This window comes from Gopherus evgoodei, chromosome 8, assembly GCF_007399415.2.
Source record: "Gopherus evgoodei ecotype Sinaloan lineage chromosome 8, rGopEvg1_v1.p, whole genome shotgun sequence".
Lineage (NCBI taxonomy): Eukaryota > Metazoa > Chordata > Testudines > Testudinidae > Gopherus > Gopherus evgoodei.
Window position 1 is genome coordinate 21,128,857 of NC_044329.1, and position 20,800 is coordinate 21,149,656.

The window sequence follows — 20,800 nt, forward strand, 5'->3', positions numbered from 1 at the left end:
AGTCCAATTTACAAAAAAAAAAGTCTCATATGGCAAAATATTTCAAAATCAATGTGTTTGTAGGTTTTATGTTTAATATAGCTGGCACCGAACATTCAGACATTTTTCCTTCAGTTTCTTTTTTGTGTCTGATTTTGTATCTTTAAAAAGGTGTATGAAATATTGATTACATTTACAACCAGAACCAAAAGGAGGGGGAGATGGGAAGAACAGATGATCCTGTAGTTAACTTTTCTGTTGTTCTTTTGTATTCTTTATTGATAGCGTGACCAGATGTCCCGATTTTATAGGGACAGTCCCAATTTTGGGGTCTTTTTCTTATATAGGCTCCTATTACCCCCCACCCCCATCCCGATTTTTTACACTTGCTGTCTGGTCACCCTATTTATTGGTATTGTGGTAACACCCAGGAGCCCCAGTCATAGACCAGGATCCTACAGTGCTAGGTGCTGTACAAATGCAGAAGAAAAAGACAGTCCCTGTCTCCCAAATCTTACAGTTGAGGCTCAAGACTGGAAGCAAAATTTACGTTCTATTCCCATCTCTGTTCCCAGCTCACTGTGTAATCTGCACATAGTGCCTGAACAGGCTCTCATTGAAATCAATGTCAAAATTCCCAGGGACTAAAATGGTGCAGGATCAAGGCCACAAACTCTGGGCCTCCATTCACCTCTCTGTAAAATATGGGTGATGATACTTCCTTACCACGTGGGGGTTCTGTGAGGCTAACAAGAACAGTTATTGCTCGTAAAGCACTTAAGAGATTTTCAAACGGGGGAGATGTGGCATAAATGCAATGTCTCATGATTGTTTTGTAGTTCTGTGAAAGACACTTTGGCTCCTTTATGTGCCAGCTGCATCTGATGTCTGAATCTATATATGGTTTCAAGCAGAGCTTTTAACATTTTTGAAAAATGCTAGGCTTATGTGATACTCCAGATTCTAAATAACTTGGTTTATTTTTCAAAAAGGACAACTCTGCTGCTAAGAAACTGTGTGCGTGAGTGTCCCATGGAAATCAATACTTTGTGCACCCTCTCCAGGAGCCCTGAGCCTAACAAACATTATTCCTTAAGGCAGTGCAGATCAGCCGAGGGGTTGGCTATTTGTTAATTGGCGCTCGGTTAGACACTCAGCCAAAGGTACTGCTGTTTTCCAAATGGAATAGAACAAATCTAGTAGGAATATGAGAGTGTTATTTTTTAAGCTTCCAAAGGTGTAAAAATAAAGTTGGACACCTAACTTGCAGAAAGTAGAGCCAGGTACAGCTGGGAGTAGAGCATTTTAAGCCCAGAAACCACAGGTCCCCCCAGCATGCAATGCTCCATTTTAATGTGAGTGTAAAGCCACTCACCTAGTTTCACAAACTGAACAAATGCAGGTTTCTCAGGCTAAATGTGCCTAACCACGCCATTATTGCTTGTTTTTGCAGACGCAAGTCACCAGGCTCGCTCTGTGTCCAGCAGACCTTACTACGCGTTGCCCAACAGCAGCCATGGAAGGCGCTCTGTCCTCACCATTGCGGAGCCCCCGCGTTTCCATTCCCAAGCCAAAGGCAAAAACGTCCGTCTGGATGCCCATTCCCGCAAGGCCACCCGGAGGAATAGCTTCTGCAATGGGGTCACTTTCACCAACCGGCCCATCCACCTCTATGAGAAGGTGCGGCTCAAGCTGGTGGCCGTGCACCATGGGTGGAGCGGGGCACTTCGCTTTGGCTTCACCATCCACGATCCATCACAGATGAGCTCTGATGACATACCAAAGTACGCCTGCCCCGACTTGGTGACTCGACCTGGATTCTGGGCTAAAGCTTTGCCAGAGAGGTTCGCACTGAGGGACAATATCCTAGGATTCTGGGTCGACCGCCATGGGAGAGTCTTCTATAGTATTAACGATGAGGAGCCAATATTGTTTCACTGTGGCATTAAGGTCTCTGGGCCTCTCTGGGGGCTGATAGATGTCTATGGAATTACCCATGAAGTGCAAATCCTAGGTGAGTGTACTTTCTCTGCATGGGCTTGCTCCTATGGATCATGCTTTCTGTAAAGCCAGCTGCGTCTTCATGGAGGAAGCAAACATGGCACATCTTACCCGATGTTCCTAAAAACGGGCTTAAGCATGAACAATTTGTGACTGGCACCATGAACATTTCAGTATTGCCAGCAGCAGGGATCCAGGGAGCCCCCGGATTCTTAGAAGCTAGTGATTGGAAAGCTCTCATGAATCCTGTACAGTCCATCCCCTTGCCAGTGTAATGTAGCTCCCTAAAGTATATTTTCCAGTGCTCTGTCCACTCTGGTTCTAAACCTCTCGAGTAATGGCATATCCAGTGTTTCTCTTGAGAAGCTCTTCTGCAATCTAATAGATATCACTGCTTATTCTGTAATTTCTTTTCCACCGATACCCAGCCTCAGTTTCCATTTTGGTAGTTAAAATCTGTGAAATCTATGGATGATGGGCTTAAAGGCCAGAAGTGACCATTATGAGACCACATAGTCTCACCTTCTGCCTAACACAGGGCAAAGAACCCTACCCTATAATTTCTGCAGCAAGCCTGTAACTTCTGTTGAGCTCTAGCGTATCTTTTAGAAAGACACCGAGTCTCTAGACTTGAGATAAGTCACTACATCTTTAGGTAAGTTGTTCCTATGGTGGTTAAGATGCATTGTTTTATTTGTAGTCTAGCTTCAGCTTCCAACCACTGAATCTTCTTGTTCCTTCTTCTGTTAGATGAGCATTTGCTACAATCAAAAATTTCTTCCTCCATGTAGGTACTTGTAGAGGTGACTTGATTACATGCTACACCTTCACTTGGATATATTAAACTTCTTCAGTCTCTTGCGATAAGGCAAGTTTTCGAATCATTCCTGTAGCTCTTTTCTGAAACATTTCCAATTTTTTAATCCTTTTTTTGAAGTATGAACATCAGAGCTGGACACAGAATTCTGATAGATGCAATGCACTGGGAGCTCATGTTCAGTTGGTTATCTGCCATGACCCCTAAGTCATTTTCAGATTCTCTGTTTTCTAGAATACAGCCCCATCTTATCAGTGTCACCCGCAATCTTTGTTCCTATGTGTCTCACCTGGCATCTGGCTGTGTTGTAATCATTCTTTGTGCCACGTTAAACTGCATTTCCTCTGTGGACTATAGACCTTACAAATATATATTGATGGTGATCATGTTCCTTAGTAAACAGTCAACTTCTAGTCAAGTAAAACACACATAGTTTTATTCATCTTTCCTTCGACTCCTTTAAACGTTTAGTTTCAAGCTTGCATTTCCTTGAGAAATTTGATTTTTAATTTCTCTTTACAGTCCCAATTCTAGTTCTTAGTCAGTCCATGACTGGTTTGTACTCAATATTCATACAGGGTCCCAGTAAAATTTATATGATCTCTTCCTTTTATTTGCTCATTGTGTCTTGCAGCACATCTCACTAACGGGTTTCTCTTGATTACACTAGGCCAGGAAAACAAAAATATTTATTGTAAGTGTGTTTGCTTATGCTGCACTGGAGTGAAATAGGATGCTGCTTTGGAGCAGGGTACATCGGTGACTGAAGAGACAGTCTGTTGAATCAGGCTTCCTCTGTTCCTGTCTCAGGCCATGTCTACATCTAAAATTTTGCAGCGCTGGTTGTTACAGCTGTATTAGTACAGCTGTATAGGGCCAGCGCTGCAGAGTGGCCACACTTACAGCAACCAGCGCTGCAAGTGGTGTTAGATGTGGCCACACTGCAGCGCTGTTGGGCGGCTTCAAGGGGGGTTCCGGGACCGAGAGAGCAAACCGGGAAAGGAAACCAGCTTCGCCGCGGTTTGCTCTCTCGGTCCCGGAGCCAGCCAGCAAACCGCAGGGAAGGAGACCTGCTTGCTCGGGGTTCCGGGACCGAGAGAGCAAACCGGGAACGCCGCGGTTTGCTCTCTCGGTCCCGGAGCCAGCCAGCAAACCGCGGGGAAGGAGACCTGTTTGCTGGCTGGCTCCGGGACCGAGAGAGCAAACCGCGGCGAAGCTGGTTTCCTTTCCCGGTTTGCTCTCTCGGTCCCGGAACCCCGAGCAAGCAGGTCTCCTTCCCCGCGGTTTGCTGGCTGGCTCCGGGACCGAGAGAGCAAACCGCGGCGTTCCCGGTTTGCTCTCTCGGTCCCGGAACCCCGAGCAAGCAGGTCTCCTTCCCCGCGGTTTGCTGGCTGGCTCCGGGACCGAGAGAGCAAACCGCGGCGTTCCCGGTTTGCTCTCTCGGTCCCGGAACCCCGAGCAAGCAGGTCTCCTTCCCCGCGGTTTGCTGGCTGGCTCCGGGACCGAGAGAGCAAACTGCGGCGTTCCCGGTTTGCTCTCTCGGTCCCGGAACCCCGAGCAAGCAGGTCTCCTTCCCTGCGGTTTGCTGGCTGGCTCCGGGACCGAGAGGGCAAACCGGGAAAGGAAACCAGCTTGATTACCAGAGGCTTCCTCCTTCCACGGAGGTCAAGAAAAGCGCTGGTGAGTGTCTACATTGCATTACCAGCGCTGGATCACCAGCGCTGGATCCTCTACACCCGAGACAAAACGGGAGTACGGCCAGCGCTGCAAAGAGGGAGTTGCAGCGCTGGTGATGCCCTGCAGATGTGGACACTCTCAAAGTTGCAGCGCTGTAACTCCCTCACCAGCGCTGCAACTTTCTGATGTAGACAAGCCCTCAGACACCTAATTGTAGTGGTCCAGTGAAATGCTATGACTCATCCTCCAAGCGTGTCCTATTCCCCTTCCCCAGCCCCTGGTCTGAGGCTGCAGTTTATATATTTTATCTCCTATCAGGGCCACTTAGAGCCTCTCACGTTACATTCCAGTGCTATCAAAGGGTTTTTTAGAAAGCACAGCACCTAAACACAAGAGAGGCCAGCTTCCATGCTTATCAGCCAGGGGACAGCAGTGTCGTCATTTTCTTTCTAAGAGTTTGGAAACCTTTTCTAAGCTTTGGGTCCCTTCCCTCCCTCCTCCCTCCCCCCACTAAACTCTTCCATTTAGACAAGAGATTTAAGGTCATGTTTCTCTTGACATAGTCTTTTGTCCTTTATTACAGGTGATATCACTTTTGGCTCAGTCAGCGAACCTAGATTTACAGCTCAACAGACTGTGCTCGCAAGCCAGAGCTGACTTATCTTTGCTCATATAAACAAGACCATTACCATACATAAACAAGGCCATTACCATACATTTACAAAGCACTGGGCATGCTAGTACCTGATGTGATGTAATCTGCCAGTTAAGTGTTCTAAGAACATTAACATAAAACTTGCATGTTTCCCAGGTGCTCCTGGGCTATCTGCAATAGCGTATTATATCCCACCCTGACGTGTGGTACCAAAAAGTTGACCTTAACCAAGTCACTGGGTTCATCTGTGACTTCAGATTTGGTTTGCAGGGAGGCTTGAGTTTTGTCACTTTCAGTGGACGCAAATGTAAAAGAGGATTTGGTTGTTTTAAGCAGACTCTTAAATGAAGCTCCATAGAAGTGATGCATGTAACGTTCATGGGTTATTTAAAAAAGACATTCAAGATTCAAGTGAATTTTGGGGTCGTATTTAAAACTAGCATGCACCAAAACTGAAGTTCAGTTAAAATCTACGTACAACCTCTTTCCCCACCACCAACCCCTTCCCTACTGATCAGCTGATTTAATCCGAATATCCAAGCTATTATTTTTTCTAAGAAGATGCCTCTGATGTATCGAATGGGCACCAGATCAAATATTTTAGATTTGGCCAAAGTGATTAGTCCATCAGATACTCAGCGATGACCGAGATCCTTTTTGATATGGTACTTACTATATTACAGCAAATAATGCTGAACTATAAACAGCACTTTACGCAGTGCTACTGCGTGCTCTGATTGCCTGAAACATGTTAAGCATTATTATTCAGTTATCCCTAAATTGTAGCTACTATCCATGGTAGCACTCTAATATAATATTGGACCACAAATCTATTTAACCACTGACAGTTTTTTTCCCCTCATTATCCGTGTTGCTTTTTAAAGTGCCAGCAGTAGTTCTAGTTCTAGTTAGAAAAACAAAACCCTTTACTCTTGTCATAGTATATTTTGTTCACCAGTTCCATCCTGCACTGGAGTAGTGGACAGAACAAAGGACCGGGGATCAGGACTCCTCTGGCCTGATCTTCAAAATGCCAAGTGCCCCACAAATCCCCTTGAAGTCGATGGGAGCTGTAGACATTCCAGATCTTAGAAAGGCAGGCCACTAAGCAACGTTCTCAGTTCTCACCTTGACTCACTAGGTGATGGTGGGGAAACTGAGTTTCACTTGGAGCAGGGGCTGATCAGCACATGTGAAATTCAGGCCCTTAATTTCTGTGCCTCAGTTTCCTCCTTTGTAAAATAGGAATAACTACCTCTTGGGAGCTTGGAGGTTAAGAGCGATGTTTTGAGATCCTCAGACTAAAGGTGCTGTAGAATGCAGCATGGAATTTCTCATTCATCACCATTTATTAATATGACAAAAGCCTATGACAGCCTAAGCACAGTATTGTGACTTCACTGCCAAGTTGTCTGAATTAGTCTGTCCCTTCTGCTCATTTGGTCTCTGCACATTGGGAAAGGTCGCAGAGAGGGACTGGACAGAGGGATTTGCTTTGGGTTTAAGCGTTTTTCTCCTCCTCAATTCTTCCCATTATAAAAAGCCTCTCTTTAAGGCCTCTCTGAACATAGACAGTAAATGAAGGTTTCAGATGCCAAAGGGACAATTGTGAGAAGTTTCTTTATTTCAGTCTTACTTGTCGGCTTGGTTTACATGCTATGGTGTTTCTTTAAAAAGTGACAAATCGTTCTGTGGCACCTTATAGACTAACAGATGTATCGGAGCATAAGCTTTCGTGGATGAATACCCACTTCATCAGACGCATGTAGCCGTATGGAGTGGAAATCCATCTGACGTGCATCTGACGAAGAGGGTATTCACCCACGAAAGCTTATGCTCCAGTACGTCTGTTAGTCTAAAAGGTGCCCTAGGACTCTGTTGCTTTTTACAGATCCAGGCTAACACGGCTACCCCTCCGGTGTTTCTTTAGTTTGGTTCTTTTGGTCTGTTAACTAGGCATGCCAGTCTCACTGGATTTCCATTCCAAAACTGCAGGAATGGGGAAAGCTGGGAATGTAGCCCAAATATAGCAGCACTGTAGCCCCTCCATAGAATGCATCCTTCAGTGTTGGTATCATGAAGCTCTGAAGTGTCCTTCATCCTGTATCTGAGCTCTACTTATCGCCAGATTCTCTGTCCTTTCTGGAAGTAGCTGGTCCAGCCGTTAAGATTACGCTTGAGGCTTTGCTGCTTGGCCACTCAAAGAAATTACGCATCTAAGCCGAGGCATCCTGTCCTTTCCAACCACTGAACTGGCTCGTGTATTTGCCTTCTTTGGTAAAAATCCAATAGATCTTCTCCTATAAGTAGCAGACAGCACGGATGATGCTGATGCTTTTCCATCTGTGAGAATGAATTGAATCATGGTTTGCTCACTCTGTCTTGATGCCTTATGCATTGGATTTAGTCTGGGTTTTAATATAATTGTCTAAGAAGTAAATACACAGGCAGCAGGGAGTTGCGTCTGGCTGAAGTGCACATTCGATTTGTGAGACTTGAGCTTCTGTGATTTCACCCTGCTTTGTAAGAGGACTTTTTAAAAATCAAAATAATTTCCTCCTGTTTTAAATATATATATTAGATGTAGTTTTCGTGACCAGCTCTTGACAGGAATCGACGCACAATATCAACTTTGAACATTATCTTGGTCTTAATATTTCTGGGTCATAAACATCTGTTATAGTCAGTCTCTTGATAAAACAGTAGCAAATGGGAAGTGGTCTTTTGACAGAGCCTGTGACTTGCTCATGTGTTTCAAAGCACAGTGACCTCTTTGTTAAAGCGAACAAATTTCTTTTAAAAAAAAAATACTTTTTTGGTGTGTAATTTGTCTGCGTTCACATGTATTTTTCATAGTTATGAAATGGACTGTAAAATTAATGTATTATGCTTGCATTACCTTTCCCATCACCCTTATATGAATACAGGGTGGCGGGGGGGAGTTTGGGATGGAAGGTAGGGTATTGGGATATTTCTCATTAAAGCAGATAGATAGAACTGGAGAATTATATTGTATAGTGTGTTTTCAAGCCTTTATACCCCTCCCTGATCGCAACTGCCTATCTAGTTCACTGTGTCACCCTGTTTTTACCAGTGTAAGCACTTTTCACTTCAATGAATAAGATTTATAGCACTTGCTACTCTTGAGATAACCCAGGGATGCAGCCATGCAGCTGACAACTGATTTCCATCATTGATGGTGGTTGCAGATAAGTTTCTCTAACATACCCCATCAAAAATCAGTGGCTGAACTCCATTCACTTTCTCACTGATGGTCAGTGGGCAGAGGTCTGCAGGAGAGCTAAATGTAGCTGACCTGTAGGGGAGGTTGGGGAAAGTACTTGAATCTAATGCAGCTTGTTCTCCTAATTGTCTCACAGATAGCATGTTTGCAGAGACCATGACCTCCACCCACCTCAGTAGTGCACGACTGAGCACTTGCCTTCCTCAGAGCAGTCATGATTCCGCCAACTTCAATAACAATGAACTGGAGAACAACCAAGTGGTGGCCAAAATTGCTAACCTAAATTTGAGTCGGGTGCCGGGGCTTTCGATGGATAACCACATAATCCCCTGTTGCCCAAACAGACGGCAGCGTGCCCAGGGTGTGCCTGCCTTTCTGGATACGGATCTGCATTTCCACCCCACCCGCGGGCCTGATGTTACCTTTTCTCAGGACCGCATGGTGGCGTGCACCAATTGGCAAGAAAGCAATAGGACTTTGGTGTTTTCTGACCGGCCTTTGCACATTGGTGAAAGCCTCTTTGTGGAAATAGGACTCCTAGGGTTGCCATATCATGGGGCCCTTTCGTTTGGCATCACTTCTTGTGATCCAGGTACTTTACGGACAAATGAGCTCCCAGCGGATCCGGACTTTCTCTTGGACCGCAAGGAGTACTGGGTGGTTTACCGAGCATTCCCAGTCTTCAGCAGCGGCGACATCCTCAGCTTCATGGTCTTGCCAAATGGAGAAGTGCACCATGGGATGAACGGAGTCAGCCGAGGGATGCTGATGTGCGTGGACACCTCGCAGTCTCTCTGGGTGTTTTTCACAATTCATGGAGTAATCAACCAGCTCAAAATATTAGGTAAGTGCAGCCTAAAAGTAATGTGAAGGAGCATGTGTCTTGTGAAATTTCACCAGATTGTGAGCCTCTCATTCGCACAATAGTAATGCTCCTGTGAGGAGGTGAGCACTACTGTGAATAAGCAATTCACGATCTGATCCCTAGTGAGCGTGGTCAGCTCTGTCAAGCCTGTAATAAGATGGGTGCTTGTGTTTATAAATGGAAAGAAATAACATAGGTGTATCCTTCACATGTAAGGCCATTGCATGAGACTTACAGTTTTACACGGGCAAATGCTAAGCTGTTTTGTATTTTAATACTTTTCACAAGAGAATCTTTATGAGCCCACTAGTCCTGCCAACGGGTATTAAACTTTGAACTCACTAGCACTGATGATTTTTATAAATCAACAGTGGTTTTAACGTATATCACACTGTTAGATGGTATCTCCCCAAAGACTGCAGTAACTCATTATCAGATGTCACACTTTAGACCATTGCTGTAGAATACAGCTGTGCTCTTTAAAAAGGAACGAGTGCTTTGGAGGTCACATCTTTCTGCTCCATCTAGAAGCAATTCGCTCAGTTAAATTGAGGCTCTTTCTAACTGTCAGCACTGCAGACTTACTCTTTCCTCTGCATATCTAGCTCTGCTATTTCTTCTGTGTGCCCTGGGTCATCAACAGCAACAGTGTTTCTTGAGCTGGAACTTTAAGTGGCAGTTTCAGTTGGGATGCATGAGGCAGAAAAAAATGACTACGGCTTATTATTCTCCAGCTAGAGCAGGTGCCTCTAAGCATACGTCTACACTATAGCCTTAGCCTGTGCTCCTACATGTGGTTTTGCCCACCCCCACCATCCAGACATAAAATCTTGAAGCACGTTTGTTTAGGTTTTGAACCCATGCTTGTTCACAAGGCTAAAATACAGCTTGGGCTTTAACCCACTCACTTTGCAGTACAGTTTCAGGCAAGATCACTTGAGTGTGGATAGTCCTCCAAGACCCTTCCCACAGTGCCCTTTGTGAGACAGAGGTTCTCCTGCAATTGATCCAGTTGACTGGGAAAGAATCCTAGAGCATCTCAGCACAAAGCGTCCTGAGATATGCCCCTAAACACACACGAGTCAGTGAAGAAATAGTTTGGACACGGTAACGGGTTAAGGCTTTGAGTGAGAAGGCTCATATTATGGCTAGGCCAGCCTGAGTGCAAGTCACACAGAACCAGGTATCAATCACTCAGGCTAAGAGTGCAGTGCAGACATACCCTAAAACGTCACCATGACTTCATTTGTTATTTCTGAGTTACACCAGCTTGTATCTAAAGAGAATCAAGCTTTTTCTCTAAGTAAATATTACCCTTGGTAAAAAATGTTTGTATGCATTTTTAGTAACCCAAGTGCTCAGTTTCACCCTCAGATATGTATGTGCGTGCAGCTTCTGGAAGCTTCACTAGGAATGATCTGTAGCACACAATTTGGCCTGTAAATATTCAGCTTGGAAGCACAGTATAGTCGAAGTTGCACAGGACCTCAAGTGAGTCATTATCAGGACATGGTTAATTCAGTTCTCTACAGTATCTGATGGAGAATTCTCAAGCTTTTCTTCCATTGACATGATGCAAAATGTTCCTAGCTGAACAGCAATATCCCTTGTTGCCTTAAGCAGACTAATTATTTTAAACTTAAATAGAAATAATATATCACAGTCACTCCACATATTGCACTGCATTTTGATTATTATCCTAAAGCACCTTCCATTTAAAAATCTCAGAGCTGTAGCTCTTTAAACTTTTGCTTAGTCTGTGTAGGATGTAGCTTTAAAGATTTTCTTCTCAACTCCCCAGCTGATGAGGCTGGCTGCCTTTGCAGACATAGGTTCATGTCAGGCAACCAGCCACTGTTTGCTTAGTTGTCTTTGCTTGAAAAGATGTTCATATGAAAGTAAATAGGGAGATAATCGCAGCCTCCTGTCTCAGACAGGTGTTCCTAGTCAGATCAGGCGGGTAGCAGACAGGCTGAATGAACTGGGAACAAGCACTGTCCTCAGCAGCATGTCCAGCACACTCTGGGCCAAGACAGAGGTTCATCTTTTAAATAAATACAATTAGAATTGCTAAGTAATAACCTTGAACTCAGAAACTGAGTTTATTTCTTTACAAAGCTTGATCTACCATCTAGTACCGAGTGAAGCAGAGATGCTGCTGTTCAGGTTATTTAGCACTGCTGATGCTTGGGAGGTCCATTCTACCTGTAACTGACTGAACTCTGTTTTACTTCAGGCACTGTCCAGTCCAGTCCTGGAACTCTCTCCCCCTCAGGATCCCCTGGAGGCTCACAGTATGACAGTGACTCCGATATGGCCTTCAGCGTGAATAGGTCCTCGTCTGCTTCAGAGTCATCACTAGGTAAGGGAGGCCTCTGCGGTGCGCCCCTCCAACTTGGAAGACGTGATCATCGTCCTAGTCAGGAAACAAACAAGAACAACCTAGCAGGTTTTCTTGCCTACCTTAGAATTGTTGCTATCTGCCTGGTGTATGGAAATCCAGGATCCAGACATAGGAGCCTGGATTTCCCAAGGCAGCTCACTGATGTAATACACATCAGTGCTAATGTGTGAGAGCCTAGAGGGTACTATTCTGAGACCATGCACAAAATAGCAGGAGCGTGTATTTTCAGGTCAATGTGGTTCAGTGGAACTGGGAGCCAGGAAGTTCCCTGTGGCCCCATAAACCATTTAAATTCTTCTAGTTTCCTCTACTATGTACAGAAATACAACTTCTTGTTCACCTCCCAGGGTGAGGATCAGTCACTGTGTGGCTAGCACTTTACACCCTGAAAACACTGCACAAAGTGCTATTGTCTGGAGCTCAGGCAGATTCCCAAGAATTTCCCACCTTGTAATATAACTGGCAAATACTTGTGGCTCGAAGTACAGTGCTGCATTCCGAGCCAGAAATACCACTATTATAATACGTCTCATCGCTGCATAAGAGTTGACTCAGCCACGTTCCTTTGACAGAGTAGGGCCTTCTGAAAGACCAGGGTGCTGTGCACCAACCCAGATGTACAGGCCTGTGAATGTAATGCTTCGCTCTTGAGAGCAAGGGAAACATGCAGCTGTTTAAAATTCATGCCAGGCTGTGAATGGACACACATGCTGTGCTTGTAACCAGATGTGTAGACCAAAATCTGATTCATTTTAACACATAATACAGGACTCACACAATAGGATTTAAGGATGGAGATTGAGGGAAATACCTAGGAAAAATGATTAAATTGGGTGTGTGGCTAATAATACAATATAACTATCAAACCCTCTTGTTTGATCCATTCTTGCTACTGAGTAACATTTCTCTTCCTCCTGCCCTCTCCTTTGCAGTGACTGCTCCAAGTTCCCCTCTGAGCCCCCTCGTCTCTCCCATCTTTCCCCCTCCAGAGGCCTCGAGCAGCAAGAATGGGGAGTGCACTGTCTGCTTCGACAGTGAAGTGGACACTGTGATCTACACCTGCGGACACATGTGCCTGTGCAACACCTGTGGTCTTAAGCTGAAGAAGCAACTCAATGCCTGCTGCCCAATCTGCCGACGAGTCATCAAAGATGTTATTAAAATATATCGCCCTTGATCTCGCCCTCCCTCAGCGTGGGAGGAAGGAACTCTGCTAGCAGTAACCATGCCTTTCCGTCCCTGCTTATGGGTTATCATGCTGGTTGGTTGTTACCAAGTGGCTCATTGTCTGTGTTTCCATATTTGACTGGTAGAACAAATCAGGGATATAACTGAGCTGAGGAACTCTCTGGTCTGAAGCTAAGGCTTCCAAGTAGGCAGGGCTTCAAAATGATGCTGCTCTGTGAAGCCAGCCAGCAAATTGCTGGTATGGGCCCATTCCAACTGCATAAGAGAAATTTCTTGTGCAATGGCTTTTTTTTTTTTTTAGGGAGGGTGTGCAGGGAGGGAGTTTATTAATCTTTGTGGTGTCACCTGGGTCAGGAGCTCCTGCTTTCACACCCAGGGAGTGAAAACTGCCACTGTGGATAGTGCTTGTAAAGGCAGCACCATGTGATGGAACAGAGTCAGAATCAGCCCTAGGATAGTAGCTAAAGGTGAAACTGAATGCTTTTTATATCGTAAAAAGAATAAAATATTTAATTCCAAGTCGGGGACTGAATATAGGTGTAGGCTACAAATTACACTTCAGAACAAAGTAGTTTAGAAATCAGATCCTCATTTCCTTACCCAAGATCTGAACTCTGTAGTGTCAACAACTGTACCAGAATAACGAGTGCCCAAAGCAGTCTGAGATGTCTGTATTGTCACTGGCTCTTGCAGTGGGAACACAGAACCCTGAGTTTGTGTATATGTAAAGCAGCTTTTGCATTCACCTTCTTAAAGGAATTGGGAGGGGAATGCAGGAAGGAGACTAAGTGCATATTAGGTGCAAAGAACCTTAAGACTCAATATAGCAGTAGATTGTCTGAAGCCAGACCTTGGTACTAGCAAGGGGAGGAACTAATACAATCTATTTTGGATCCTCATACAATCAAAGCAACTGTTGTAATTTAGTTAATAGGCCTTTTAATGTATTTACTGGAGTTATTTTCATAGTAGTCTTACCACCTGGCCTTCGATCATGAAAGAGAGACAGATGCAGCTACATTATCTCAGCCTAGAGCAAAGGAAATGAGCAGGTAGCTAGTCTGCACAGGAGGGAGAGAAATCTTTAATATTCTTGTAATTGTAAAATGCTGAATGTAAAATAGATTGCATTGCTTTTCCCCACAAAACAGTATCTTCATGGGTCATCTAACAGCTCCTAAGCACTCAGTCATTTGTGACTTTAATCCCTTCTTTGCAGCCTGCACCTGAGCATGTTACTTAACATCTTTCCCCCCCAGTAGTAAAATGTCTTACAGAAACCTCATGGAGCTGAAGTCCCTAGCTTACAGCCTCCACTGCATTTATTGTACCCAGGCCTCTCTGAGCAGTGGCAGAAAGATTATACTCTCACCAGAGAGGCTGACAGTGGCAACATTCAGTATTTTGAAGTTCCAGAAAGTTTCCTTTTTGTCCTTAAAAAGTACAATTTAATTTGCATTCTCCTCTGCTCATGGTTTTATCCACAAAGCATGCAACGGGCTAGGCTGGCTATGCCCTGGCAGGAAATCCTGTTATTTTAGTGAGCAGTTCAGGGCATCTAATTGAAATTAACAAGCATCCCACTTGGCATTACCTCCTGAAAACAGGATTGAAGGCTATTATTAGATGCAGGGACTTAAAAGGTAAATGGATTTTAGTTTTCATTTTAGACAGCTATAAACTATGGAATTCTGCCTGGGCTGTAAAACCCACTACTACGATGAACTGAGGTGAGGTAGATGTAGCTCTACTTACTTCCTGTTGGCTCTGTCTTTTGTACCCCAGAATGGACACATCTGTATGCCCACCTCTGCTTTCCCTCAGTCAGCTCATAGAAAAAGCCTGGAGGTGACTTTTTTACTCAGCCTGTGCTAGTAGCAGCCGAGCTCATGTACACATGGAAGCGATAAGGACGCGGTCATGATGGCCGAGGTGGAAATGAGGCATGTCTGATCCCATCATAGTGATCATTTACAGCCCTGTGTGTAACAGCTGCTTTCTCAGGAGAGATGCATTTGTCTATCTAGAAAGGAAAACCGAACAGTCGCATGCACTACAGGGCTAGAGTAGCTTAACCACGAGAAGCTATTTGAGGTCATTTATTTCTTTGGGTCTCTTCCTCTGGCCCTGGGCCCTCTGGCCTCATTTCATTCCATCTCCACTTCGTTGCGCTCAGTCTTTGGCTGTTCTTGACCTGGATGCTTTAACTGTAGCGCTTCACAGTTGAGTGGCATCAGCAAACTTGCTTTGATCTGCCCAGCTCGTGCTTTGGAAGCTGGTGGTGGAATAACAGAGCTCAAATGGAGACAGATTATCGTTACCTGTTAGATAATGAGAAATGCTTCAAAGGGATCAAAGTGTCTTCCCTCCCCTTTGGGTTTTTTTCCTGATGTGCAGCTGTTGAAGTAGTTAAACACGGGGAAGAGGAAAACTGTCTTTTCATGAAGAACATTAAGAGTAGCTGCTGCAGCCTTAGCTCAGATCTCATGCACTGCATTTCCGTACTAGCACCCTGGCTAGCCAGATTTGAGATTTCTGAAAAGGATTCATTAGGTGGATGTGGACTGCTTGGGGTCTCACCATGCTGCACAATAAATGTAACAAAGCAAACGGCATCCCTTAAACTATCAACCAACTGCAAAACTCCAGGTACAGCTTAAAGACAGGAGCAGGTCTAGACGTGGTGTAAACCATCATAGCTCTGGAGGGACAGAGCTAATGACAACCTACAACAGCTGATAACCTGCCCCTCCCCTGGGACTTCACATTAAACATTACAACAGAGGACATCAATTGCATTGCCTCTTGTGGAGGCTTCCACAAGTTTTTGTATCAGCAGCTGAGCAGGGCTTCTCTGAGTTTTACAGCACAAATGACTCCTTGAACCCCCCAGTAGGAAGAAAAAAAATGGGTTTGGCTTTGGATTTAGTAGGCCTATGTAAGTACTCTACTCTCTGGGTATGCTAATGAGCACTAGTTCAGCAGATGTGAGAGAGGTTGGTTTCTGGCCAAAGATAAGCTAAAGGCATTAGACTCTACCTTAGGAGCTCTGAATACCATTAGTTAGGTCTCCGGATTTGGAAGATCTCAATGGGAGGTTGCAGATCACCATGTTGATGCCTTAAGCCCAGTGGCAGAATACCCCCTTCACAGTCCAACAGTTAGGGCCAAGACATTGTACCTGGAAGCTGCTCTCTCTGATTGTGGATTAGTAGTAGGGAAGAGGATACTTACCAGACCTTGCTGTGTCTGGGTCAGCTGGTCTCCAGTTGCAGAAGCCCAGATTCCAAGCCCCGTCACTGCTGTTACTGAGAAAAGAGGGAAATAGCGTGCTGCTTATGCTCAAAGAACACAGGATGGCTGCAAATCAAACTTGATGGAATTTCTTGGGAATCTGCCCTTTCAACAACTAGTTTCAGGGAGGCCTGATCTCTGTTTAAAAATCACAGCCTCAGCAGAGACAGGAGGGAGAGAGAGACACAGACTTGCACAGATTTGGGCCAGATCTTTAAATGTTGTAAACTGTCATAATGCCATTAAGTCAATGGCGCTATCACAGTTTACACCAGCTGAAGATCTGGTCCCACTGACTTTAAAAACTGCACATATTATGTTTACCATTGTGCTTTGGCTCAGTATGACAGAACCAAGACGTAGCCTAGGGCTGCTAACACAGCCGCCTCCATTGCATGTTATAATTTGGCAAAATGGTGCAAAACCCAACTAAGCCGTCTCTGCTTTGCTGGTCCCAAGTGGCTCTCCCAAACCTGTTCCTTAATTCACTCATCCCTGTGGCCATCTACTGCCGTGGCACGTGCCACCAACAGTGTGTTTGGCATATATCTTTTTCAGATGATGGGTCAATGCAGGGGACAGAGCTGGGAAGAGAAAATGCTGCACAGGTTTCCCTTCCCAGAATAGCAGCTGCAAACCGATTTCCAAAAGGGTAGCAGCCAGCAGAGACTGGAGAGGGCTCATTCATTCAGGGTAATTAAGCTCGTTTAATGTCCACAGTGTGGCTGTGCCGTGGATTGTGAAATGCGCATTAGTGGACGTGTATCCCTACCTATTCCAGTTGGTTGAGGATTTTCCAATTGAGATCCAGAGAGGCCTCAGATTCCCAGGAAAAAGGTGGCCTCACAGGAATTTCATTGTTTGTACTTGTATTGCTATATATATATTTTTAGTCTGATATGATTTGTACAGAAGATCTGTTTGTGCCTTATAAGGGTGTCTGTGCACTTTTTATCCTTTTTAAAGCAACTTTAAAAAATTTGAAAAAAAAAATTAACACAAATCAATGGTAATTTTATAGAATTCTGTGTTCACTAAAAATCCTGCTTTTCTGATATTGGAGTGAAATTTGTTTCTATGGATTCCCCCCTCCCACCTCGGTTTAAGAAAAAGCAGCATTTTTATTTTCCCAATTTCTAAGACAGTTAATCTTGTATTGTTGCTTTTAAAGCAGATTGTTGGAGGTGGGGGGAAAAGGGGCATGGGGGAGGGGTTTGCACTCCTCCATGTCTATATTCTATAGCATAGTGTTCTGTGCTGTGTGTTTTAGTTTTGTTTATCTGTTTTACATTAATATAATTTTACCTGATTATGAAACAAATAAAACATTGTCTTGTACAAGTTCTCCCCGGCTTTTAAGAATGTTTAACTAACTTAATTTTCTTATTTATTTTTTTTAATAGCTGTTTGGTCAAGAGGCAGGGCCACCTCTCCAGCTTATGTGAAGTGGTGCTGCTCCATTGAAGTAAAAAAACCCACACAGCAGCTGAGGCTCTTGTCTTCACTATGGTATATACATACACAGGAGACATATGGGACCATGGTCTTGTTTCAGCTGCAGCCACATGGTTCCCATTAAGAGTAAGAACCCAACGCATGCATGCAGGGGTATAATTTGGTCATAAGACTGTGACCCAAGAGTAAGTACAACAACATTTAAAAATGAAAAGCTAATAATAAATGGCAGGGACATGCTTCAACCACAGAGTAGCTACAGCTAGACAGTGCATACAGCAGAACATCTGGCCCATGGAGGCTGGAAGTGAGCAAATAGTTCTTTGACCTCTGACTTCCGTGGAAGGGTGAAGAGGTTCTTGGCACATCAAAGTTACTAAGTGGTAGTAATAGCCAGCTAAAGCACTACTGAGCCACCTACCTTCAAGATGTACACTAGGCTTGGAGGACAGTTCTGTGGTCTAAGGTGGATCAGCGTCACATAAGGAGAGGCTTTAAGTGTTCACCACGCAGCCCAGCTCAGAAGGGCTGTAGCTCCACTTTTTCTTCCAAATATATTGGGGAATTCGCAGCACTGGGAAGGAATCCGGCTCTGCTCTGGAACACGGGAAGAGCAGACAGAATAAAGGAGTTTATGGTCCATTCCACCCGCCACGCCCAACAAGGGCTGTTTTTGAATCTTAAGATACACATCTACCTAGGGGTTTCATTGGGTGGGTCTGTTCTTCACCCAAAAAAGGACTAAGACCTTAGCTGTCACTCACTGAAGTCAATGGGAGTTTTGCCATGGAGTTCAACAGGAATAAGGAAAAACGGGGGAACACTTCCAGCACAGGGGCCTTCCCTACTGGGAGCAAAACTGGTGCTGTGGGCACTGCTTCTCCTGCAGTTGTCTCCAGCAAAAAGGGTGTGTTGAGGCAGGTAGAGGAGTTGCTGGGGTATTTCCAGTGCTCCAGCTGAAATCCCCAGCTACCACAAGGCTACAGCAAGTCAGTTACCAGAGCCAGGGCAACTCCAAGATGGGCAGGAAGGAGGATGACACAATCCTTGGAGGCACAGGCATTAATTTAGAGCAGACAAGCCCCAAGACAGCAAAAATGAGAGCCATAAGACCTCTTCTCCCTTCCCCACCCACAGCTTCCTGCCTGTCTACTGTGCACCAAACAGCTCGCCCTCTCATGCAGTCGTTGCACCTCACTCTCCTCCAGCATGATTGGAACATGGCTTTGGCCATACCCCAGATCTGTGACTGCTCTTTTATCATCCATCCCCCTTTAGGAGGGCAGTGGTGGGGTAGGAGAGAGATGGAGCCTCTGGGTCACATCTGCCTCAAGCCATTCTGGATTGGTGTGTGTAACAGAGCCTAGCCAAGCCCCTAGCGCTAGATCCACAAAGGTATTTAGGTGTCACTGACAACATCAAAACCAGGTCTCAGCTGCCGCCTAGCCCTGTAGGAGCCTATGTTTCTGCCAGTAGGCAGGGGCAAAGCCACCTGAGTGCTGACATCCCCTCAGCTCAGTGCCATCATTAAAGCCAAAATCCTGAAAGCAAGTGCCTGAAACTAGGCAATCCGTGTCTAGCTCATAGGGAAGCACGTCTACAGGATTGGCCTTGCACAAAAGAGCTGGGGCCCAGCCAGTTGCAAAGTGAGAGGCTCGTGCTTAGGAGTCTCACCTGTGATGTGGGAGACCCAAGTTCAAATCCCTGCTCCAATGAATATCTAATTAATTAAACAAAGGGGAACCTCATCAGCAAGCGAGCCAGACCCATTCCCCAAGTGCCCCACAGCCATCACTGCGCTGTGCATTCTACTGGCAGGTGGAGACCGGGGGGGGTCAAGAGTTTGCTCCAAAGCAGGCAGAGCTGGGCTTCAAACCTAGCGCTCTCCTATATCCCAGCTGAGGGTTTGACCACAAGGTTATGAGGTAGACACAGCACCTGAGCTGCTCACCCCAGCTATCTTTTAGGCATCCTCTTCACAGGCCTCCTGCATCGAGTGCTCCTGGGGGGTACACCCAGTCTGAGAGGCCCACGGAGGCTTAGGCAGCAGCTAGGGCATTGAGCAACGTGGCAGCCTCAGGTGACTGTGCACATGGGCCCTGGCAGAAAGGTAAGCATTAAGGCAACCTGATCAGCAGACGTGATACTTTTGTGGCTTCCAAGGTTAGGGCATCTAACGCCCCTATACACTAGCACTTTGTGCTTGTATTACTTACTTGCTAGGTCATGCATGAAACTCCTATGAGCATTTTATGCAGCAGAACAGTTTGTTCCTAGGCGATACTAAGCTTTGCCCCAAGTGCTGAGTGCCTGTGGGTACAGCAGCTAGCACCAAATCAGTTAGAGGAGGTGGGGAATTCAAATGGCTGTCTGGCACCAGAAAATTGGCCAATCCCCAGTTGGTGTGGGAGCTGAGGGATGGGTCAAAGACCAAAACCCCTGTGCTCCAATTGTCTCAGCTATACTCCACTCTATGTCACCAAGCACCATCGAACAACTTCGCCCAGCCCCTTCAACCTATATCATTGCAAGGCTCTTGCTTGTTCATAATCACATGAACATTTGGCTGCTGAAGGCCAGTCTGGTGGAAGGTGGGGTAGGAACAACAGCCACCTTCACTGGGCCTGATGCCTCATCACCAAGCAGCTATAAGCCTCCTTGTGCACACTCCCCAAGTGTTGCCTTCAGTCCCAAGGTGCAGCTCCTTCAGCAATCCTGAGTCACACTTGGCTTCATTCCAACATTGCCTCCTAGCAGCCTCCACTGCATCCCAAACCTAGTGCTCTGGTGTCATGCTCCGTCCGTTTTCCCTTCCCCCCCCCCCCGCCCCCCCACACGCAGCGCTGAGGCTATGCAGACGGACTGCTTATTGCAAATGTTCCTGCTCTTGATTTAACAAGCCAGGCACAGCATTGATTTGTAAATTGTTTATATGCTAAGCTGCGGCCTGTTGGATCCCACAAGCAGTCGAGTAGCCTCAGAGCTGGCTAAGCCAAGTGCAGAGGAATTCATTCATAACTCCGGCAAGACATACAGCTTGGGTGTCCCATTCTACGCCCAGTCTAAGGGTGAGGTAGCAGAGGAGTTGCGCTAAAGCTTCTCATGCCAAAGCAGGGCCATGCTCTGAGCTGTCTAGCGTCTTCCAAAGGCCCGACCTGTGCTCTTATGGTCTAGCTCTGGGGCCAACATAGCTGAGTGAGATTGTCTAGGTCTTTCTATAC

At 45.5% G+C, this 20,800-nt stretch overlaps 1 protein-coding gene across 1 annotated transcript in view; it reads left to right on the top strand.

Moving 5' to 3' along the window:
• NEURL1B (neuralized E3 ubiquitin protein ligase 1B) overlaps positions 1-17,469 on the top strand; it is a 56,654-nt gene extending 39,185 nt beyond the window's left edge. Inside the window, exons 2-5 of the mRNA XM_030573356.1 lie at positions 1,433-1,993; positions 8,510-9,217; positions 11,475-11,600; positions 12,575-17,469. Coding sequence (XP_030429216.1) covers positions 1,433-1,993; positions 8,510-9,217; positions 11,475-11,600; positions 12,575-12,819 — 1,640 coding nt within the window. The 3' untranslated portion in view covers positions 12,820-17,469. The remainder of the gene's footprint in view (positions 1-1,432; positions 1,994-8,509; positions 9,218-11,474; positions 11,601-12,574) is intronic.
• The last annotated feature ends 3,331 nt before the right edge of the window (positions 17,470-20,800 follow it).